The 23606-nt window shown below is 53.4% G+C and overlaps 1 protein-coding gene across 4 annotated transcripts; it reads left to right on the plus strand.

Annotated features, from left to right (window-relative positions):
- The first annotated feature begins 36 nt into the window (after nucleotides 1-36).
- Nucleotides 37-19317, plus strand: CNTROB (centrobin, centriole duplication and spindle assembly protein). 4 transcript variants are annotated; one of them, XM_062175331.1, is made up of 19 exons: nucleotides 37-1158; nucleotides 1948-2032; nucleotides 2262-2343; nucleotides 4403-4559; nucleotides 5575-5691; nucleotides 6159-6275; nucleotides 6558-6656; nucleotides 7905-8141; nucleotides 8438-8584; nucleotides 11903-12036; nucleotides 13741-13866; nucleotides 14065-14227; nucleotides 15312-15570; nucleotides 16455-16609; nucleotides 16840-16903; nucleotides 17014-17184; nucleotides 17317-17449; nucleotides 18543-18595; nucleotides 18816-19317. In XM_062175331.1, the coding sequence occupies exons 1-19, from the start codon at nucleotides 886-888 to the stop codon at nucleotides 18851-18853; spliced, it is 2610 nt and encodes an 869-aa protein (XP_062031315.1). In that variant the 5' UTR covers nucleotides 37-885; the 3' UTR covers nucleotides 18854-19317. The 4 variants fall into 4 exon arrangements, with proteins under 4 accessions (XP_062031315.1, XP_062031313.1, XP_062031314.1 ...); XM_062175329.1 differs by having other exon boundaries at nucleotides 38-1158; nucleotides 18543-18615; XM_062175330.1 differs by having other exon boundaries at nucleotides 40-1158; nucleotides 2280-2343; nucleotides 18543-18615.
- Nucleotides 19318-23606: the final 4289 nt, after the last annotated feature.

Below are 23606 nucleotides of genomic sequence, written 5' to 3' on the forward strand. Positions count from 1 at the left end.
CAGAAACGGAGTGGCCGCCGGTCTGGTCTCGCGGGCTGATGACGTCATCGAGGCGAGCGAGGCGGGGCTGCGGGCGGTGGGCGGAGGCTGCCAACGGTTTTGAGTGTAGAGGACGGCGGGAGAGGAGGGGGCTTTGGTCTTTTGGGGCCGGGGCTCAGTGGTGGAGGAAGTCCCTGCTTCCACCTTGGCGAGTTGAGGCCTGAGGACCGGAGGTGTGGGGAGGAATCGGAGCGGGGTGGTTGGAGGCGAGGGTCTCGGCTAGGCTTGGGGGCGGCCGTCTGCGATCCTGACTGAGGGTTCCCGGGGTTTCTCTTGGGGCGGCAGAGGGGATATTCTGGGGGGCCCTGCTATGGCTGTCTTGCCAGGAGGGGTCAGAGGGGCTCTGCAAGGGAGTTGACCCTGGGTAGAGCGGTGAAGTGGGCGGGGTGAGGTTCCTGCGTCTCTTGAAAATGGAGCCAGTGAGGCGCCCGTGAGGCAGCCGGACAGAAGTTGGAGCCCTTGCTGGGCCTGGGTGTGAGAGCTGACCATGGGTGGCCGGTGCCGGTGCCGGTGCCGGAGCTGATGTGCAGCTCCCGGCCCTCCTAGCCGGGACCGGGGCCTGCGGAGGTGCTGTGGCCCGCAGCAGCCCTACTGCGCTGTGCCCTCCTCTCCCACCCTTCCTGAGAGCTGGGGAAAGGAAGGTCTTTGCCCTCTCCATGGCCTGTGGAAACCTTTTCTGTAACCAGAAAGTCTCCATACCCTTATTCACCGAGGACCCTGGGCGTGGGGTCTTCCTCCTTTTCCCGAAATCTTCCTTGTCTGTGAACTGTGCCCCCTGGACGCTGCTAAAGTGGAACCAGGAGTTCCCAGCTGGGTGCTGCCCCGGGGTGTCCGTCCCCTGTGCTCATGGCAGCCTCAGCAACCAGCCCCAGTTCACCCCTCCGGCCGGAGGATCTCCTGAGTGAGTCTTCAGAACCCCCTGGGCTGAACCAGGTGTCCTCGGAGGTGACCTCCCAGCTCTATGCGTCTTTGCACCTCAGCCGTCAGGCCGAGGCCACAGCCCGCGCCCAGCTGTATTTACCCTCCACCTCCACGCCTCCCGATGAGGCTGTAGACGGCTTGGCCCAAGAGTTGAGCCGCAGCTTGTCGGTCGGATTGGAGAACAACCTGAAGAAAAAGGTGAGGGGCGTGTGTCTTGGAGACCTTTAGGGGACCAGACACCAGAGTCTTGGGTTTGGGGGCAGGAAAAACAAAACAGAACAAAACAGCTTTGCCGAGATGTGCCAACTGAGATTTGTACTCCTGTTGTCGGATTTCAAATTGCCTTTAAGTACATAGTCATGCTAATTCCTGGGAGCAAATGTTTACGAATGAGAGAAGGACCTGGAACGTTATAATTTGGAAAATTGTGAAACTCCTTGGTGTGTTTTGTCAGACACCTGCGCTGTGGGGCAGGCTGGTGTGCCATGGCTGGGACCTGGGCGTGGCGGGTCGGGGTGAGGTTTCTTGGTGTCAGGAGGGAACTGGGAACTTTAGGATAGAGGCAGACTATGCTAAGATCCTTGCAGCGCCAAAGCTCTTTGACTTTTTGGTTCACAGTTTGGCACGTAAATCAGCACAACATGGTTTAATCAATGACACACGTTGCACAGAAGGTAGTAATTAGTGTTGGATGGAAGAGGTAGCCATGGGCCACATGGTCTTTGGACAGGGTGATTGCCCTCGCTGGAACTAATTGCTGTTTACTTTGCAAGAATCCCCTCACCTTAGTCTTAACACCCGCCCACTTGATTCACTGACGCTCCTTTGTGCTCTCTGCAGGCCCTTGGGTTCAAGGTTAAGGCCTTGTGTTTTGGGTCTGTTTTGCTTTTCTCACTCTCCCAGGTGCTGGAGTAAGACTTCTACCCTGGGCATGGTAGAATATAGATTATACCAGTTGCCTATTATTTCCCTGTGTTTATTTCCTAGGATGGTTCTAAGCATATCTTTGAGATGGAAAGTGTTCGGGGTCAGCTTCAGACCATGCTGCAGGCCTCTCGGGAGTCGGCCTACAGTGAGTAACGCTTCCCTCGAGCTGTGAGGGACAGCCTGGCTGTAAGGGGCAGGAGTAGGGGAGGAAGCGGGAGGAAAGCCAGACCTCGGAGGTAGATTCCAGAAGAGGCTGCTGCTGTTGGGGGGCAGGAAGGGGGGGCCAAGGAAAGCACACTCCTCTTCACCCTCAAGTGGTCTCTTTTCCCTGTCCTGACCTGACCCTGGCTGTGGGGTCACTGTGGCTACCACAGGGGATTCCCTCGCTGCAGGTGCCGGCTCAGAGAGACGGGAGGAGGACTCCTTTGACAGCGACAGCACAGCTACCTTGCTCACGTGAGTGCTCCCTGGGGCATTCCTGTCTCGTTTGTGTTCTTGGAAATCTAAAAGTTCTCTTCGTCAGTTCCCCATGGGCTGCCTTCGTGATTCTTAAGGACCCACTGAGCTTGTCTGCTGGCTCTGTTTGCATCTTGCTATCTCCTGCCCCGTTACTCCTTCAGGAACCTGGGTGCCTGCTGCCTGGGACCTGGCTTTGTCTCAGCCTCCAGTCCTCCTTCCCCCAGAAGAGTCAGCTTCGTTTCTGCCGAGACTTTTACTGCTGGGAGTGTGCTAAAGAACAGGGCTGGGAACCTTTCTTGTTGCCAGGTGCCATTTGGAAATTTGCAACATCATTCACAGGTCCAATGCAACCATCAACTTCATCAGCCTGCTCTAGACTTACTAAGTTTCATGTCCCACCTGTGATTGCCTTGGTAGGGCCAGGCCTAATGGTCTGTGGCCCTTATCCAGCCTACAGGTGGGGCGTTCCCAACCCCTGACATAGAGGAAGGAGCATTATAGAATGAACCACTGACTTATGTGTTATTAATGGCTATTTTTTTTAAAGATTTATTTATTTATTTGAAAGGCAGAGTTACAGAGAGGCAGAGGCAGAGAGAGGTCTTCCATCCACTGATTCACTCATTAAATGGCTTCAATGGCTAGAGCTGAGCTGATCCAAAGCCAGGAGCCAGGAGCTTCTTCTAGGTCTCCCAATCAGGTGCAGGGGCCCAAGGACTTGGACCATCTTCTACTGCTTTCCCAGGCCATTAGCAGGGAGCTTGATTGGAAGTGGAGCAGCCAGGACTTGATCTGGTACCCATATGGGATGCCGGTGTTGCAGGCAGATGCTTAACCTACTGTGCCACAGTGCTACCCCTCCCTTTTTTTTTTTTTTTTTTTATTTTATTTTATTTTATTTTATTTTTATTTTTGACAGGCAGAGTGGACAGTGAGAGAGAGACAGAGAGAAAGGTCTTCCTTTTGCCGTTGGTTCACCCTCCAATGGCCGTCGCGGTAGTGCGCTGCGGCCGGCGCACCGCGCTGTTCCGGTGGCAGGAGCCAGGTGCTTCTCCTGGTCTCCCATGGGGTGCAGAGCCCAAACACTTGGGCCGTCCTCCACTGCACTCCCTGGCCACAGCAGAGAGCTGGCCTGGAAGAGGGGCAACCGGGACAGGATCGGTGCCCCGACCGGGACTAGAACCCGGTGTGCCGGCGCCGCAAGGCGGAGGATTAGCCTGTTGAGCCACGGCGCCGGCCCGCCCTCCCTTTTTTTTTTTTAAGATTATTTATTTAAAAAGCAGAGTTAGAGAGAATAAGAGATGTTCTGTCTGCTGGTTGACTCCTCACATGAGTGCAACAGCCAAGCTTAAGCCAGGAGCCTGGCATTCCATCTGGGTCCCGTATGTGGGTGCAGAGGCCCAAACACTTGGGCCATCTTCCACTGCTTTTCCCAGGACACTAACAGGGAGCTGAATCGGAAGTGGAGCTGCCAGGATTTGAACAGGTGCTTGTAAGGGATGCTAGCGTCACAGGCTGCAGCTTAACCTGCTGCACCACAGCGCCTGTCCTGCAGTTTATAGCTCTGTTGCTGTCAAGGCTGTGACTTTGAACACATCGCCTGCCCTTTCTGGGTGTGAGTTTTTTTGTTTATAAAATCTCACCGTTGGTTGGGGCAGGCGCTGTGGCGTAGTGGGTTGAGGCCCTGGCCTGAAGCGCCGGCATCCCATATGGGCGCCAGTTCTAGTCCCGGCTGCTTCTCTTCTGATCCGGCTCTCTGCTGTGGCCTGGGAAAGCAGTGGAAGATGACCCAAGTGCTTGGGCCCCTGCACCCACGTGGGGGACCTGGAGGAGGCTCCTGGCTCCTGGCTTCGGATCGGTGCAGCTCCGGCTGTTGCGACCATCTGGGGAGTGAACCAGCGGATGGATGACCTCTCTCTCTGTCTCTACCTATCTCCTCTGTAACTCTTTCAAATAAATAAAATAAGTCTTTAAAAAAAAAAAAAAAATCTCACCGTTGGGCCAGTGGATCTCAGAAGCTGTCCCGGCTCAGACATCCTCATTCTGATTTGCTCAGCACCCGGCCCCTGCCAGACTTGTCTTCACCCAGCTCGGCGCAGGCCCTGGAGGAGCTGTTTCCCCGCTATACCAGCCTTCGGGCAGGGCCCCCGCTCAACCCCCCGGATTTCCAGGGCTTGAAAGACGCACTGGATTCAGAGCACACCCGCCGCAAGGTAAGACCCGCGGGCCAAAGATTGGAAAGCAGGGACCTGAATGCTGAAAAGCGCTGAGGGTTAAGAGCCTAACAGCTGGTTTGGTCCACATGCTGCTTCATGGTTTCTTCTTTAGCCACCCAGCTAATGTGGCAGCACCTGCCCCCTAGTTGTCAGTCAGCTCTCTCTGTTACTTCCATCGTGTAGCTTATCACCCTGATACACGAGGGCACTTCAGAGAGTTCACGGAGAATGAACTCAAAAGATAAGCGTACATGGGTACAAAAATTTTTCAAATTGTACACGGTTTCTCTGTAATAGGCATTTCCCGTGAAGCTTTTGAAGACCCCTCATATGTTGTTTGTGTCTCCCCTCTAAAATCTGAGCCCCCTGAGGTCAGTACCTTATCTTGTTCAACACTGGCTTCTTCTGGTCTAGAATATTCCTGACAAGGTAGAAACCCTCCATGCATGTCTATTGTGTGGACAGCCACATTTGTCAGCTTGTACAAAGGATTTGTAGCTCTTGAAGATGAGAGCTTTATCTCAGTGAGCCTCAGCCTTAATGTCTAAAGGGGACAGTGGGAGAGACAGCATGAAGGGACAGAACCATTGGTTGTCACTTTGGGCACCATCTCTCCTGTTTGAAACTGCCTGGGCGTGTGTGGAAGGATGTCCCCTTGGCTCGCTGTGCTGCGTCTTGGTGTCCAGGGAGCTTCCGAGGGCGGGAGTGACTTCCCACCGTAGCAGGGTGGGCTGCCGCACCTCTGCTAGGAGGTCTGTGGGGATTTCCCTCAGGAGATCCGGGGAGCGAAGAGCCTGGAAGCTAAGCGTTTGCTTCCTGAGAAGGCAGAGGAAGGCATTGGAGGTCTTGGACCTTAAGCTTCCTGCTCCAGAATTCCTGCTCTTCCCTCTCCAAACCTTATCCTTGTTCTGGAGGCCCAGGCTTCCTGGCTCCAGCTCATTTCCCCCGAGAGAGCTGGACCATTCGGCCGCACTGAGGATGGTAACACCCAGACTCCTCCCCCTTGTTCCAGCATTGTGAGCGCCATATTCAGAGCCTGCAGACCCGGGTGCTAGAGCTTCAGCAGCAGTTGGCCGTGGCTGTGGCTGCCGACCGCAAGAAAGATGTCATGATTGAGCAACTGGACAAGGTGCCCGGGGAGCAAGAGGCGGGTGGGTCCCTCAGTACTGAGCACTGAGTAAAGGAGTAGCCGGCCAGTGTTTCTCTGTGTCTGCCAGCAGCTGAGCAAAGGTGTGGATGTGTCCTGGGAGAAGGTGCCTGTCGACCTTGAAATTATTATTTTTAATTTGAGGGCCACAGAGACAGAGAGCTCCCCATCCATTGGTTCACTCTCCAGATGTTCCTAACTGTGGACTGAGGCAGGCTGGGAGTGGAAATCCAATCTGGGTTTCCCTTTTAGATGACAGGGACTCACATCGCCTGCTGCCTCCCAGGGTGCACTTTAGCAGGAAGCTGGAAGTGGAGTCAGAGCCAGGACTCGAACCCAGGCACCCCAAGATGGGATGTGGGCATCCCTAGTGGCGTCTTCAATGCTAGGCCAAATGCTCACTCCCCAAAAAGTTGTTCTAAAGTTTCATTTTGCTTGTTTCTCCTGAGACTCTGGCCCGTGTGGTGGAAGGCTGGAACCGGCATGAGGCTGAGAGGGCGGAGGTGCTTCGAGGACTTCAAGAAGAGCGCCGGGTGGCAGAGCTCACCAGGAGTAAGCAGCAGGAGGTGAGCGACCTGGCCCGCGTGGCCTCTGCACGTGGAAAGGGGCAGGAAGAGCTCTACAAGTGGGCTCCCGACAGACCAGCCTCAGCCTTGCAGTCACCACCCCGACTCTTGTCCCCTCTTCCTCTCCCTTCCCTGTTCCTGCCGACACACTTGGTCACTGATGGCCTTCACTTGTCCTCACATTGTGCAGGCACCTCTTCCCTTTGGCCCCCAAGCCATTCAGTCGCCGGGGTTAGTGAATTTCCGTCTGTTCTTCTGTCTCTGTTCCTCTCTCCTGGAAAGACAGTGACCCGCCTGGAACAGAGCCTCTCTGAGGCCATGGAGGCCCTGACTCGGGAGCAGGAAGCCGCCAGACTGCGGCAACAGGAGAGAGAGACGCTGGTGAGAAGGCCGCGCCGCGCTGAATCCATTGGAAGCTGTCATTTCTAGAGAGCCACGGGCGGGCGGTGGAGTGTGGGAGTTTATAACTGAATTTGCACTGGGGCAGTGCTTCCCAAAGTGTGTGTGTTAGAACGCTGGTTCTGCTCGGTATTCTACAGTAAGCTCGGCCGCCGTTAAGGGTGCGAGATTGCCAGCTGTATCTCCGGTAGAATGTTGGAATATCATCCGGGACTTGTTTTCAAATAGAGATTTCTGGAACTTGTTCCCAGAGGTTTTGGTTCAGTAGGGGCTGGGGGAACCAAATATTTTCAGAATTTTTCTAGGTGATTTTGTTCAGCCTGGTTTGGAAGCTCTGACCTAGGGCAAGGCCAGAAATGGTGGAGATTTCTGAGAGCGGAAATGAAATGACCCCTGTGAGTTGGCAGCCAGGCTTGGAACTTGCTGCCGTAGGCCACACACACGCTGCCTGTGTGCTGCCACTTGGGCCTCGGCAGGCTAATGCAGCAGTGCCCCGGGAGTCGCTGCTTGGCCTGTTCATGATTATAAGTTGGGTTTTTCTAGTCTGTGTGGAAGTTCTTGTGATGGTAACAGTGACAGCTGTTGTGTACCGAGTGCTGCCTGTGTGCTAAATACAGTGCTTTTTACTTTAACCCTTGCAGTAGACATCCTGTTATTATCTTTGTTTTACATATAAGGGGGTGTGTCTAAGAATGATAGAATGAAAATTCAAGCTGAGATTGGACCTGCATCTCCTAACTCTAGAACAGGAGCTCTTATCTACTGTGCTGTAATCTTGGGGGGTTTGTCAACTCCTGTCTTTTTTTTAATTTTATTTATTTATTTGAGAGGTAGAGCTACAGACAGTGAAAGAGAGACAGAGAGAGAGAGGTCTTTCATCCTCTGGTAACTCCCCAAATGGCCACAACAGCTGAATCTGGGCCAATCTGAAACCTGGAGCCAGGAGCTTCTTCTGGGTCTCCCATGCAGGTGCTGGGGCCCAAGTACTTGGGCCATCTCCCACTGCTCTTCCAGGCCATAGCAGAGAACTAGACTGGAAAGAGGAGCAGCCGAGACTAGAACCGGTGCCCATGTGGGATGCTGGCACTGCAGGCAGAGGATTAACCTACTGTGCCACAGCATCGGCCCACTCCTAGGCATAATTCTCAGCGGGCACATTGATTGGGGGGGAGGGCACAGATTGCTGGTTCCTTGAGGTCGACTAACGATCTTGGTTTTCTGAGGCTGTAGGAAGAGGAAAGGCAAGCACTGACCCTGACCTTGGAGGTGGAGCAGCAGCGGAGCCGTGCCCTGCAGGAGGAGCGGGATGAGGCTCGGGCTGGGCAGCTCAGTGAGCGGCGGAAGCTGGAGACCCTTCAGGTCGCCCTGGAAGAGGAGCGGCAGAGCTGGGCCCAGCAAGAGCGCCAGCTGAAGGAGCGCTGCCAGGCGCTGCAGGAGGAGGGCCAGGCTCAGCTGGAGAGGGAGAAGGTAGCAGTGGCGTTGGAAGAGCTGGGGACTGGGACGAGGTGAAGGGCAAAGTCTTCAGATGGGATGGGATGTAGAACATGGGATGGAGAGTGAAGGGCTGTGTGTGCAAGATAAGGCTGAGAGCCCAGGGGAGCCAGGAGGAATCAAGTACATAGAGAGCCGAGGAGTGAAGTTAAACAGAGACGGGGAACAGGACGATGGTCGTTATTTAGGGTACGGGGTGATGAGCTGGGGGGTGGAGGTGACCAGGGGGTGGGGAATGAAGTATGTACCTGAGTGTGATTTCCCTCCCCTAGGGAAGCAGCCAGAGGGAGGCCCAGGCGGCGCGGGAGGCGCAGCAGCAGCTGGCGCTGGCGCAGTCCGAGGTGCGGCGGTTGGAAGGAGAGCTCGACACGGCTCGGAGAGAGAGAGACGCCCTGCAGCTGGAAATGAGCCTGGTGCAGGTAGGAGGCGCGGGCTCCTAGGGCCACTTTTTCTGGTTGAGGAAAGTAGGTCTGGGGCAGAGTGACCGCTGAGGGGTCCTGGGAGAGGCTCCCACTTCCAGTATTTGGAGTTTATTCCAGTGGCTTAGTCTGTTAGGCTGCTGTAACACAGTACCTGAGACTGGGCCGTTTTAAAGAGCAGAAAACCATTTGTTAGAGCTCTGGAGGCTCACAAGTCCAGGTCAGGGACTCCAATCTGTGAGGGCCTCTTGCTGAGTCACAGCACGGTGAGGGCGCCGAAGATCAAAGCTGCAGACTCAAAGGCATTTGTGATCCCCGTGAATCCATTCATGAGGGCAGAACCCCCAGAGCCCACGAACCTCCCATGAGGCCCCACTCCCAGCACTGCTGAATTGGGGATTACATCTCCAACACAGGCTTTTTGGAAGACACATTCAAACCGCAGCAAACAGCTCCTGTGTAGTGCGGGTTACACTCTGTCCTGAACTCAGAGCCAGTTCTCGCTGAGTGACGGTTTCCCCATAGTGTGTCAGATTGAGCTAGTGTCACTTTGGGGAGTGAATAAACTAAAATCTATTAAATATACCTTGTGGTGTTTTAAAAGAGGTAATAGCACACTTGGTGAATTGACTGCTCCAAGCAGGAGAGCACTTTCCTCAGGGCCCCGCCTGCGGTCCGCAGTCTGCTGTGGAGTTCTCGGGACCTGAATGGCTTGCTTTAATCCCTCTGGGTGCCCAGAGGCCCCAGAGGGTGGTGCTTATTTACTTGGTGCATCCCTGTAATAGCACAGGACTACATAGCGCTCATAAGTTGTTTGTGGGACAGAATTAGATTTTTTAAAAAAGATTTATTTTCATCTATTTGAAAGGCAGAGAGGAAGAAAGAGAGAGAGATCTCCATCCTCTGGTGCACTCCCTAAATAGACACAACGGCCAGGCCTCCCACCTGGGCCTTCTGCTGCTGCTTTCTCAGGCGCATTAGCGGGGAGCTGGATAGGAAGCAGAACAAGTGGGACTCGAACCAGTGCCCGTAGGGGATGCTGATGTTACAGGCAGTGGCTTAAACTTACACTAAGCCATAATGCCAGCCCTAATGTAACTGGACTTAGAAAACCACTTTCTACCTGGCTAGGACAGTGACTCTTAGGTTCAAGCCAGTCAGAGCCTTGCCAGGGCCTAGAGCAGGAGTTGGCAAGCTTTTTCTGTAAGAGGCGAGACAGGAACTATTTTTGGCTCTGTAAGTCAGATGAGAAAAGCAGGAGGGTCAGAGGTGGGCAGGTTTAATGTGTAATACGTACTAAGGGCACATTGGTGGGCTCCTAAGAACAAGTCAAGCCGGAGAATGAGTGACCCGTTGGAAGGGAGTTAAGAAGTAAGAGGAGGGACCGGTGTTGAAGCATGGTGTGTAAGCTCTGCCTGCAGTCCGCGCAGCCCATACTGGATGCCAGTTTGAGTCTGCTTCTGATCTAGCTCCCTTCTAATGCACCTGGGAGGTAGCGGAAGATGGCCCAAGTGCTTGGGCCTCTGCTACCCATGTGAGAAACCCGAAAGGAGTTTGTGGCTCTTGGCTTCGGTCTGGCCAAGCCCTGGCCATTGCAGCTGTCTGGGGAGTGAACTAGTGGATACAAGATTTGTTTATCTCTCTGTCTCTCCTGTTTTGTCACTCTGCCTTTCAAATAAATAAAATAAATCTTAAAAAAAAAAAAAAAAGAAGTAGGAGGAGGGGTCGGTGTTTGTTACAGCAGTTAGGGCACTGTGTGGGATGTCCATATTCCATGTCAGAGTGCCTGGTTCAAGTCCCAGAATCTCTGCTTCTGATCCAGCTGCCTGGGAGGCAGCAGATACATGGCTCAAGTACTCCACCCTTGTGGGAGTCTTGGATACAGTCCAGGGCTCCTGGCTGCAGCCTCACCCAACCCTGTTTGTTGTGGGCATTTTGGGAATAAACCCAAAAATGGAAAAAATCTACCTTCTCTCTGTCTCTTTCAAATAAGATATAAATAAATAAATACAAAGTTTTATAAAGGAAAAGAAGTAAGAGGAGTCAAAAATGATTGCAGATTTCCCAGAGCTTGGGTGTTTCAGTGGGGAGCAGTGCCATTGGGGCAGGAGATACAATAATGACAGGTTTGAGGGTAGAAAACCAAATAAGCTGAATTCAGGAAGTGCTGTATTTGGGGTGTAGCCATAGAGAGCTATTCATTAGGTGGCTGGGTGTATGGACTTAAAACTTGGGGAAAAGGTGTAGACTAAAGAGATTTATGGGAAGTGTTAAGATATAAATGGTAGCAAAAAACCTGGCCTAAATGCCGAAAGTTTTATTATACACATGTAAATCATCAGTGACCCAAACATTGGCATACAGTGGGAAAGAGGACCAGGGAAAGAACGCCAGGAAACATTCAGCCTTATGGGCAGCTGGAGGAAGAGCAGTGAGAACAAGGCGATGTGGCATCATGGGAGCTGAGGGAGGAACGTTTGTGGGAGGAAGAATTGACCTAGGGTGTCAGGTGTTGCAGTGACATCACATAAAGGAAAGACTGAGCCTTACCCACAGTGGATTTAGAACTGAGCTCTGGGCTGGCGCTGTGGCGTAGCAGGTCAAGCTGCCGCCTGCAGTGCCTGCATCCCATATGGGCACCAGTTTGAGTCCTCGCTGCTCCACTTCCCAACGAGCTCTCTGCTGTGGCCTGGGAAAGCAGAAGATGGCCCAAGTCCTTAGGCCCCTGCATCCACGTGGGAGATCCAGAAGAAGCTCCTGGTTCTTGGCTTTCTGGCCTGGCGTGGCCTCAGCTATTACAGCCATTTGGGGAGTGAACCAGTGGATAGGAAAACCCTCTCTCTGTCTCTCCTTTTCTCTCTAATTCTGCCTTTCAAATAAAATATAAATCTTTAAAAAAATATAAAAAAGAAAAAGAATGAAACTCTTTGCAGGGAAGCCCTGGAGCTGGAAACCAGGAGTGTGAGGGGGCAGGTGGAGGCAGCAGTTCTGGACGCTGCTTTGGGAGGGCGGGGCGGTGGCTCACTGCGTGCCTGCTGGCTGTGGGCACTGTGCCAGGGGCCAGGCTGTCTTCTCAGACACACAGAACGGATTTGATTGCTCTGTCAGGTATTTCTTTGGGTAAAAATTGTATTTCTTTTGCCCAAAGTCATTTTTTCTTATGTGTTTAGATAAGGTGTCTCGTGGTTTAAAAGCAAAGGGAACCTCTCTCACTCCTTGTGGCAGAATTTTTGTTTTTCCTGCCTCTGGCCTCTCCCCCCACCTCTTCCATGTCCCAGCAGAGCTGAGCTGACCCATCCCATCTTCCTTCACCGCCAGGCCCGGTATGAAAGCCAGCGGATCCAGATGGAGTCGGAGCTGGCTGTGCAGCTGGAGCAGCGGGTGACAGAGCGGCTGGCGCAGGCTCAAGAAAGCAGCATACGGCAGGCCGCCTCCCTGAGGGAGCATCACAGGTGCCTGAGGACTGCCGCATGCCACTTCTCCCCGACACGGGCTGCTGTCAGCGCCCTGCCTCCATTCGCTGGCTCCCTTTACTGATATTTTATTTCTTTCCATTCTTTTTTCTTTTCTTTCTTTCAAGATTTATCTGGAAGACTGTTACAGAGTAGGGGGAGAGACAGAAATATTCTGTCTACTGGTTCACTCCCCAAATAGCCGCAATGGCTGGTGTTGAGCCAGGCTGAAGCCAGGAGCCTGGAGCTCCATCTGGGTCCCTCATGTGGGTGGCAGGGGCTCAAACACTTGGGCCGTCCTCTGCTGCTTTTCCAGGCCATTAGCAGGGAGCTGGATCAGAAATGGGACAGCCAGGACTGAACTGGTGCTCATAGGGGATGCCGACGTCTCAGGCTGTGGCTTAACCCACTGTGCCACAGCATCTGCCATGTCCCTTTTCTGGTTTCTAATCTGCTGGCTCCCAGTGGACTTTCATTCCTGTAAGCCAGGAAAAAGTCCCTTCTGGGAAGGCCACCGTCAGGTGCTCAGGGAGAGGCAGAAGTGCCTGGGAATTCTCATTCCTTAGGGAACTGCCCTTAACAAACTGCTGAAGGGCATGGGACTGGAATTCCCAGCTCCCGTGGCTGGTGCTGTGGCATAGCAGGTAAAACCACTGCCTGCAGTGTCCCATATGAGTGCCGGTTCAAGTCCCGGCTGTTCCACTTCCAATCCAGCTCCCTGCTAATGTGCCTGGGAAAGCAGGAGAAGATGGCCAAGTGCTTGGGCCTCTGCCAGCCACAAGGAAGACCTGGTTGTGCTCCTGGCTCCTGGTTTTAACTTGGTCCAGCCCTGGCCATTGCAGTCATTTGGGAAGTGAACCAGCAGGTGGAAGATTTCTCTCTCTCTCTCTCTCTGCATCTGCCTCTGCCTCTGCCTCTGCCTTGCCTTCTCTATAACTATTGCAGATAAATAAATAAATAAGTCTTTGGGGAAAAAAAAAGAATTCCCAGTTCTCTGCTGGGGTAGCGCCAAGCTGCGTCCTCCGAGCCTCCTTCCCATCTGTTTCACTTCTCTTCACCCTCACTCCCTTCCCCTATGGAAACACTTCTTAAATAAATCACTTACCTATTTAAAAAAAAATTCCTGTAATTTGCAACAAAATGGATGAAACTGGAAAACCTCATAGTTAGTGAAGTAAGCCAGTGTTCTCCCTGATCTGTGATAACTAACAGAGCGCCTAAAAGGTAACCTGTGTGTGGATCGACACGTTGGATGCAGTGACTTTGAACAGCCTTTGGCTCAACTGTTGAGGAACAATTTTTTTTCTTCCATACTACTTAGTATAGAGTTAACCATATGTATATAAAGTGAATTGAAAATAGATCTTAGTAAAAAATAAGAATGGGACTAGGAGAGGGAGGAGGAAGAGGGGTGAGGGCGGGTATAGAGGGGAGAATCACCGTGTTCCTAAAGTACTTATGAAATGCAGGAAGTTTGTATTCCTTAAATAAAAGGTTTCTGGGGGAGACAAAAGGGAAAAAAAAATCACTTTCCCATAAATGCTCATCTCAGCCTCTGTGTCTGAGACCCCAGCTCCATCCTGTCTCCATGCTGTGCCCCTGCAGCGCTCAGTCTCTCGCTGTCTCCCGTGCACGCAGTCTGGTCCTTCTCACGTGATCACTCCTGTCCCCGGTCTCAGTCTTCTCTCACCTGTGTCCCCATAGGAAGCAGCTGCAGGACCTCAACGGACAGCACCAGCAGGAGCTGGCCACTCAGCTGGCTCAGTTCAAGGTGGAAATGGCAGAGCGCGAGGAACGGCAGCAGCAGGTGGCACAGGACTACGAGCTCAGGTGCTGGGCCCCGGAGCATCCCCCGAGACCCCAGCTAGCACCTGCAGAAGAAGTGCACCCCGGGAGGTCTGCCTGCTTTCAAGTGGGCCCTGGCTGCTTTCAGAGTTTCCCATGCCTGCTGGTCCACCCTGGCCCTTCCTAGCCTCCAAACCTCTGCTTTCATAAAGGCCCTGTGCTACCCCCCTCTCCCCTCCACAGACTGGCCCGGGAGCAGGCGCGAGTGCGGGAGCTGCAGAGTGGGAACCGGCAGCTGGAGGAGCAGCGGGTGGAGCTGGTGGAGCGACTCCAGGCCATGCTGCAGGCCCACTGGGATGAGGCCAGCCAGCTGCTCGGCGCCTCCCTCCCACCTGCCGACCCGCTGGTATGCAGTGCCCCCTGAGCCAAGTCTCAGAGTCCCCCCTCTGGACATCCCGCTCCCTCTCAAGGGAAGTGCTGAGTTCCTGGGGCCTACATTAGGGGAAAAAAATGCGTGGACTTTCCCCACGAGTGACTGTCTCACCAAAGGAACCTCTTCCCTGGCCGCAGCTCCCCCAGGCTGGCCTCGTCTCCCTGTCCCGAGAGGTGATTACTGATTTGTACTAGTTTTAGGGAATGACGGCTGAGTTCATCCAAAAATTGTCACTAAGTTCTACCCTGGAGTAGGGTAGGGAGTCTTACCCCGGCCCTTCTTGTGTTGCTGTCTCCTACTCTCTTCTTTTAATTATGAAATTTTTATTACTAGCTAAAATATTCTGGGGGAGGTGGGTAATTGGTGCAGAGGTTTAGACAGATCCCATGTTGGAGCGCCTAGGTTCAAGTCCTAGCTCCACTCCTGATTCCAGCTTCCTGCCAGTGCACACCCATGGGAGGCAGCAGGTCCATATCCCTTTCACCCACATGGGAGACTCAGATGGAGTTCCCAGTTCCTGGCTCCAGCCGTGCTTCAGCCCCAGGTATTACAGGCATTTGGGAGGTGAATCAGCAGATGAGAACTAGCTCTCTGTCTTGCAAATAAGTAAGCACTTTTTGCAATAGGTAATAATACACACACACACAAAATAATATACACATGATATTTTAAAAGTCTAAGCTGCTCAAGATGGTATAGAGAGAAAATTTACCTTCTTCTGTCCTTGTACCCGTCTCCCAGTTCCCCTCCACAGAAGCAACCTGTGCAGAGGGTCTCCAGTGCCTCCCCCTGCCTTCCTGCCCGCTCCCCACACCAAATGGTTGCCTTCTGTACCCTGCTATAGTGGCTTCTATTCAGCCAAGCACTGCCTGAAGGTATCTTTGTGTACTAGAAAATTCCTAGAAATAGATCAGCAATGAGCAGCTGGATATTTGATAGAAATTTGACAGATACAACCCAAGGTCTAGTGATTTCTTTTCCTTATTAACATGTCTGTACCACGTGACACCTCTTGAAACCCATCGGGCTTTGGTCTTTCCATGTGTCTCTTGGCCAGGTTCCTCCCGCCTGCCCCGCCAGCCCTGGGCCTCAGGAACCAGAGAAGGGGGACAGGAGGTTCTGGACCGTGCCCCCTGTGGCCGTGGCCCTGAAGCCTGTGTTGCAGCAGAGCCGCGAAGCGAGGGAGGAGCCTCCGGGGGTGCCGCCTCTTCTCTGCAGCTCCTCTTCAGATCTCAGCCTCCTGCTGGGGCCCCCCTCGCACAGCCAGCATTCCTTCCAGCCCCTGGAGCCCAAGCCAGATCTCACTCCACCCACAGGTAACTGGGGTTCGCCCTACACGCAGGAGGCAGCCCCCTCTCTCCTAGCTTTCCTTCTGATGACGCCCTGAGCCGTTAGTTTCTTAGACGTCACAGTGATCATGAGTTGCAAGAAGCAGAAATCTGCTCATGTTGGTTCCAATGAAAGAAGTGAGATCTCCCCGAAGAGCAGTGTAGCTGGGTTAACGAGAGCTGGAGTTGGGCACTGGGGTGCTGTCAGGAGCTGAGGCTGCCGACCCTCCTGTCCCTGGGCGCTCATGGCCTCCCTTGCCCGCCTGCGCCTTTCTCTTGCTAGACCAGCACTCTCTCTCCCTCAGCGTTCTTACTCCTCATAACCTGACTCGCACCAGTCAGTCGTGTCACTGCCTCTAGCCAGGATCCCAGACATTCACACAGAAATCGGTGCCCAGCTTCCTAGGTTCAGTTAGAGGCTTGGTGACCATTCTCTGGATCAGCTGACTTTGGGTTTAGTGTTAACCCCAGAATAGCCAGCTGTGACTTGGGTAGATGGAGGTGTTCTGCGTGGCACACACATGCCAACCTAGGTCAGACTAAGGAGGAGGAATGAGTTAGATCACAGTTTAAAAGTTTTTATTTATGTACTAACAAAAGAAGGGGGCCACACGTGTCTGTCCATCATTTCTGTTCTCTGAGGGGTGTTAATTTAAAGTTGGAACACCACAGCTCTCTTCTAGCTTCCTTTCTGTCTTAGAGTTCAGCTGCGCTGTCTCCCAGCCACCTCGAACCCTTCCCTCGGCAGTTCTTTCAAACTCCCATTGGCTCCCACCCGACATCCCTCGGTCCCCAGGCATTGGGTGAATTGGTTTGTGGGGGAGCCCTTCTGCCTACAAGGCACGTGCACCCACCTGCCCGTCTCACTCTAGCCGGGGCCTTCTCGGCCCTCGATGCCTTCCCTGGCGACCACGGGGCGGAGCGGCCGTTCCCTGAGGAGGATCCTGGATCTGACGGCGACGGCTTCCTGAAGCAAGGGCTGCCGCCGGCTTCCCAGCTGGAGGGCCTCAAGAACTTCCTGCAGCAGGTGAGGCCTCCCCTCCCGCCGCCTCCTCCCCACCAGGCACCCTGGGCTCTGGCTCCATTTCTCTTCAGGACCAGTGCTCTGTCCCGCTCCTTACTCAGTATCTCAGTATCTCAGTCCTACTGTGTGATTCCCTCCTGGATCTTAGCCCTCGCTTCGCACTCCGCCTCCCTTGGACACTGGCCTCCACCCTCATTGGTCCTCTAGGGAACTTTGCTCTCTTGTCCCCCCAGCTGCTGGAGACAGCTCCCCAGAGCCACGAAAACCCCCCCACTGACCTGCTGCCCTCGAAGTCTGGTGAGTCCCAACTCTGAAGGGAGGGCCCAGGGCCTGCAGAGGGTGAGAGCTGGTTTCCCAGGACGGTAGCTCTTGGTGCCGGCCCTCACTCATGGGTCTCTTTCTGCTAGGTCCGCGGACTGTCCCGGCATGGGAGGATGCCCCTCAAGTGCCACGCCTTCCACCTCCTGTCCATAAAACTAAAGTCCCCTTGGCCATGGCGTCCAGTCTTTTCCGAGCCCATGAACCTCCGTCCTCCCAGTCACAAGGCAGTGGTCCTAGCAGTGGCTCCCCAGAGAGAGGTGAGCACGTCCTGGCTTCCCAAGGAAAGAGGGGATGTGGAGCCGGGAGCTGGACTTAGGGGGTCCTGGGGAGGTGGGATGAAGGCTGAGGGAAGGGGCCCTCGGGTGAGGACCGATACTGACACACCCCAGGTGGAGATGGACTCGCATCCCCGAAGCAGCTGATGGAGGTGTCCCAGCTGTTGCGACTGTACCAGGCTCGGGGCTGGGGGGCTCTGCCTGCCGAGGACCTGCTGCTCTACTTGAAGAGGCTGGAACACGGCGGGTATGAGCCTGGGAGGGAGGAGGGTGGGACGGTGCGGGGGGGAGAATGGAGCAGGTGGCTTGTGTGGTGCACGCTGCATAGTCTTTTGTCTTCCTCTGGGGGGAAAAGTGAGATGCAGACCCCCAGGTCCCCTTCTCTCACTGAACCCTCCTGCCTTCCATCTCTTCCTCTCTACTGCTGTCTTTCTTTTCTTAATGTTTATTTTCATATACTTGAAAGAGCAACAGAGAGAGAGAGAGAGAGAGAGAAAAGGAATCTTTTATCCACTGGTTTGCTTCCCAAATGCCTGCAACATCCAGGGCTGGGCCAGGCTGAAGCCAGGAGCCTGGAGCTCCATCTGGGTCTCCCACATGGGTGGCAGAGGCCCAAGCACTTGACCGCTGCCTCCCAGGGTGTGCATGGGAGTGGAAGCAGAGGTGGGACTCAATCCCGGACACTCCAAGGGGATGCAGGCGTCCCAAGGGACAGTTTGACCTGCTGTGCTACAAGGCCCACCCCTAACTGCCTTTTTCTTCAAAACAAAACTCTTCCCTGTCTTTTTTTAAATATTTTTATTTTTTTGAGAGGCAGAGTAACAGACAGGGAGGGAGAGAGAGAGAATCTTCTACCCACTGGTTCACTCGCCAGCTGGCTGCAACAGCCAGAGCCAGGCCAATCCAAAGCCCGGAGCCAGGAGCTTCTTCCAGGTCTCCCATGCAGGTGCAGGGGCCCAAGGACTTGGGCCATCTTCTACTGCTTTCCCAGGCCATAGCAGAGAGCTGGATCAGAAGTGGAGTAGCCGGGACTCGAACCGGCACTGCAAGCTTAGCCTACTACACCACAGTGCCGGCCCCTTCCCTGTGTCTTTCTACCGTGGTTTTCCCCCCCCTTTTGTCCTGCAGCTTGAAACTCAGACGCCCAGGCTTTGGCTGTCCAGTATAACTCGTTGTCTGAGTCCACTAAGGTCTCCCCAATTTGATCCCCAGGCCTAGTGCGTTTATCCTTGTTCTTAGGAGACAGAATTGGCGAGCAGCTCTTCCGTGCATGCAGTGTTGGGTAGAGTCAGGGGTGGGAGAACAGCTCCCTGACCTCACAGCCCTGGTTTGCATGGCAGGACCGATGGCCGAGGGGATCCTGTCCCCAGACGGAACACAGACTCCCGCTTGGGTGAGATGCCCCGGAAAGAGGTGAGGGAAAGCTGGACAGGGAGCAGGGGTGAACAGGGCCCGCTGAGCAGGTCCTTCCACTGCACCATCCCCGCCACCTCCACCCGTGCAGGCCCAGCCCCTGCCTGGTGCAGCGTGGACGCCTGGGGGGACGGCTCCCGCCTCGCCTTCCCCACCATGCTGACTTTTTCTTCTCTTCCTCAACTCCGATTCCCGCACAGGCCCTCCCGCGCCGCCTCGCCACAGCCCCCAAGACTGAGAAAGCCCCTGCACGGAAGAAAAGTGCACACTCTGCTCCTGGCAGCGTGAGGGGCCGAGGGGGGGTGTGGAGATAGGCCCTGCCCCCAGCATCTTCTCCCTCCTCTCGTTACTATTCTAATAAATGCGTAGTAGCCTGTATTAGAATCTGTGACTCACAGGAATGTGGGAAATGAAGATATTTGTAGGCACCCACTCTGTAGAGAAACCACATTCTGTTTCTGATGCGTTCTGTGTGTATATGTGATGTTCTCTGGGAGAGAACACGAGTACTTAGAAGATGGGCTCTGACCGGATCCCAGGAGTTCAAGTGAGCCTTGACGAACTCTGGATGGTAACGGAATTATGGATGTTCGCTATTTTTTTAAATACATTTCTGTATTTTCTAAATTTTCTAAAGCAAGGATGTGTTACTTCAGTAATCGGAAAAAATGTACTTTTAATAAAACAGAGTAAGTTATTGTGTAAAAAGCTTGAGTAACAGTGTGGTTGCTGGAGGAGTGTGCTCCTTTGAAAGCAGACGCTGTCGTCAGGGTGCGCTGGTGGGATTCCTACCGGCTGAGTCTGAGTCAGCCAGCCATGCGTGGCCAGCGTCTTCACTCTGGGCGCTTTAAATGTGTGAGATCAGCGTCCTGGCAAAGAAAAGGAAAAAGCCATGTTTACACAAACTTCCATCCCACCTCTCAGCAAAGCTAACCCAAAAAACAGCATTAGGGCAGAAAATGACATCTGGGGGCCTCCGGAGAGTTCATGGAAAATGCGTATGATGAAAAACTATGCTGGAGTTCCAGCGAAACCCACAGGAAAAGTGGGTGCAGCCTTAACCTCTGGGCTCATTTGTGGTTATCTTTTAAGTATTACTTATTTGGAAGGCAGGGAAAAAGCTCCCATCTGCTGTTCACTCCACACATGCCTGTGGTCCCAGGTTGCACTGGGCCGAAACTGGGAGCAGGGACTCACTGCAGGGCTCCCTGACGGTGGCGGGGACCCAGCTGCTCCAGCGTCACTGCTGCCCCCCAGGGGCTGTATTAGCAGGAAGCTGCTGTCGGGAGGCAGCGCTGACACGGGATTAATCAGCATGTTAGTGACGAGGCCAGATGCCTGCCTCTTAACTCCCTTTCCACAGCGTTTCTGAAGTAACCTCAGACATGGAGTCCCCAGTTCATGGTGCATCGCTAAGGAACGCGTAGTCCCATTTTCATGATGCTGGAGGTAGCGGCCCCGGGGCACAGTGCAGGGGGGAGGGCCCTAGGGGGTGTTGAGGGAGAGAATTTAGCAGGTTCTCAAGGAGGGCAGGCCCCTCTGTTGGACCCTGAGTTACTGGATTAGCTCGAGGACAGGCCTGCTCGTGTAGAAACGCACTAGTGTTTCAAATGAATAAGCAGGCTTGAGTTCCTTCCACCTCAGCGACTTCCCAGCCCCGAGGGATGGGAAACGGAAGAAAGATGAAGATGGGTGTGCAGCAACTGTGTGGCTTCTCCCACTCCGCTGAGTCCAGGACAGTGAGGCCCTCAGCCCAGCTCAGGGCTTTTCTGTAGCAAGGACAAGCGAGAAACAAAAGGCAAATGGGTGCAAGATGGCACCAGGCTCAGTGCCTGTATGAGCCCTGTCTGTCTGCCCACCTACGAAAATGGTTGCTTTTCCGTTTTTTGTTTTTGTTTTTGTAATTATTTGGTTTCTGATGGCCATGCTGGCTCCTTTTTCTTTCCTTAAGATTTATTTATTTGAAAGGCAGAGATGCAGTGATACGGGGTGGGGGTGGAGAATCAGAGAGAAAGAGATCTTCCATCCGCTGGTTCGCTCCCCTACTGGCTTCAGTGGTTAGGGGGTGGGCCAGGCCAAAGCCAGGAGCCAGGAGCTTCTTCCAGGTCTCCCATGCGGGTGCAAGGCCCCAAGGACTTGGGCCATCTTCTACTGCTTTCCCAGGCCATAGCAGAGAGCTGGATCGGAAGTGGAGCAGCAGGGACACAAACTGGTGCCCATGTGGGATGTTGGCGCTGCAGGCAGAGGTTTAACATTCTATACCACAGCGCCGGCCCTGTGAACTCAAATTTATGGCACAGTCATCAGCAAGAGATGACTTTGTACCATTCCAAAAAGTTGCCCAGGTGACCCTCCAGTTCCTTCTTGCCTCCTTATCTCCTGGAGTCCAGCCTGCTCACGCCCATCAGCATGCCCCATATTTTTCCTGACGTGCAGCTCCGTCAGGAAAATGTTCCCTGAAACAGCGCCCCAGGACAAAATCAGGAAGTGGCAAGGTGCTGACAGAGCGGTCTGTGACAGAGTGACATCTCTGCATGAAACCCCTTCTCTGCAGACCACCCAGGAGGCTGGGGAGGAAGGGGAAACCCACAGCCAAGGAGCGGCCCACTCTTCCCCTCCACAGTCTTGGAAACATTCTCAGATGAGGAAGAGGGATTTCAGGAGTTCCATAACATCGCACTTGCAGAATAAAACGGGTATAGCCTTTAAGCGCAGGGTTCACTTGGTATAGACGAGGTGTTGATGCGGAACTTAGTCTCCTGAGGACCCACTTGGTGCTGGGGCTGGGGGTCCCTGGCAGTGAGCTGAGTCAGGGTGAAGGCTGAGGTGCCACAACAAAGAAACACAGTGACTCAGTGGCTTTTGGATGAAGTCCGTTTCCCTAGGTATGGTCCCGAGCAGCGGCTGGTCCTGCTGCACACGACCCCCCAGGGCCTCTGGCTCCATCCTGCTGCGCTGTCATTAGCTGTGTGAATGAAGCAAGATCACTGTGGAGGACTCCCTGCTGGCGAGGAGGGGACCAGAGTCCAACGACCTGGAAATGCCACACATCAGTCACATGGCCACATCTGACTGCAGGAGACTCAGGAGCAGGGCCCAGCTGGGCTGCCACGCACGCAGCTGTGACTATTATCACGCAAGAACAAAGGGGGAGGGCAGCTTGGGCTGCTGTGGCCAACTAGCAGTCTGCTCTAAAGAGGACAGGACCCCAAATAATCGCTGAGACCACCCAGGAAGGACTGTGCAGATAATGAAAAAAATGCACCTGACGCGTGGGAATCGGCCTGAGCTGCAGCTCCAAACCAGAGAGAATTCAGGACAAAGGAAAAAAATGAATTCCAACCAGCATTCTGAGAAGAGAAAGAAGGTATGGAAAAGAAGCTGTCAGAGTGAGAATTTAGAAATGACCCCCAAGAGCTCAGTGGGCTCTACTGGGAAACATGAGAGCTCCCCCAAAAGGGTCTATGGCAAATGCCCACTACACGTGACTGCATGGTTTCAAGGTTGTTGTTTTTTCTCCCCATACCTTTTAATCCCATTTTTCCAAGATTTTTGAAGTACCCTCCTTATATTAATTACAAGAAAAACTTAGGAAATCTCCAACTTTGCAAAAGGGAGTAGATGTGCAAACATGAGAGAAATGACAGAAAAAGAGTAGATCCAGGAGAACAGCTATTTCAAAGGGGAAATTTCAGTGATAATAAAGACATGCTAGAAAGTTCTGATTCGGAAAGTGTCACGCGGAGGATTTGCCTGCTAACATCCGTCTGGATCTCGCTGTTCCAATAGACACTGCCGTCCGTACCCGGCGGGGCTGGCGAGAAAGTAAGGGAAAAGGAACTGTTTCTAGCAGACAGTGGGCCTGCACAACCGGACGGCGCTCCCTAATGAAATAACCACGAAACGTTAGATAAAATGTGTTTTGAAAAATCTTAAATGTGGGGGACTGCTGCCTGAGATGCCAGCATCCCATATAGGCGCCGGTTCGAGTCCCGGCTGCTCCACTTCCAATCCAGCTCCCTACTAATGCGCCTGGGAAAGTAGCAGAGAATGACTCAAGTCCTTGGGCCCCTGCTCCCATGTGGGAGACCCAGAAGAAGCTCCTGGCTCCTGGCTTTGGCCTGGCTCTGCCCTGGCCATTGTGGCCGTTAGGGAAGTGAACCCGTGGATAGAAAATCTTTTGCCTCTCCCTCTCTCTGTGTAACTCTAGCTTTCAAATAAATAAACAAATCTTGAAAAAAAAAAATCTTAAAACGATCCTCTCAGCTGCAGTAAAATCATACAAAAACTTTAAAAAGAAGAACATTTCTTTAACCTGACACACGTTATCTATAAAAACCACAGCAAATATCTTTTTTTTTTTTAAAAAGGTACAGGCACCTTTGGAAAACCTATGTCAGTCTGTCTCTCTTTCCCTGCCATTCAATTTAAAAGTTATAAAAAGTAGGTCAATTTTAGTATAATTAATTAAAAAGTGTTGGTTTAACTAAAGACTTTTTTAAAGGGAGATGCACCAACATGCATCTCACAGCAGAGTAAACTCAAACAGCCAGGAAACACTGGACAAGATGCTCTGCCTCACTAGGGAGAAAGGCAGGGCCCCTCGAGAGCTCCCATCTGCTGGCTCAGGCAACAGCCAGGGCCAGGGACCAGGAACTCACGCCCTGTCTTCCACGCAGGTGGCACACAGTGAGCCGTCACTGCTACATCCCAGCGTCTACACTGGCAGGAACCCAACCCCGCTGTCCCAACACAGGCGTCTTAGCCATGGCTAAACACCCACTCCAGAGAGGCAACATTTAAATTAATTAATTGATTAATTAGAAAGGCAGAGAGAGAGAGAGAGAGAGAGCGCTTCATCCACACTAGTTCAACTCCCCAGATGCCTGCAATGGCTGGGGCTGGGCCAGGCTGAAGCCAGGAGCTGGGCACTCAGTCTGGGTCTCCCAGGTGGGTGGCAGGGACCCAGGTACTTGAGGCCATCCCTGCTG

Source organism: Lepus europaeus, chromosome 18, assembly GCF_033115175.1.
Source record: "Lepus europaeus isolate LE1 chromosome 18, mLepTim1.pri, whole genome shotgun sequence".
NCBI classification, from domain to species: domain Eukaryota; kingdom Metazoa; phylum Chordata; class Mammalia; order Lagomorpha; family Leporidae; genus Lepus; species Lepus europaeus.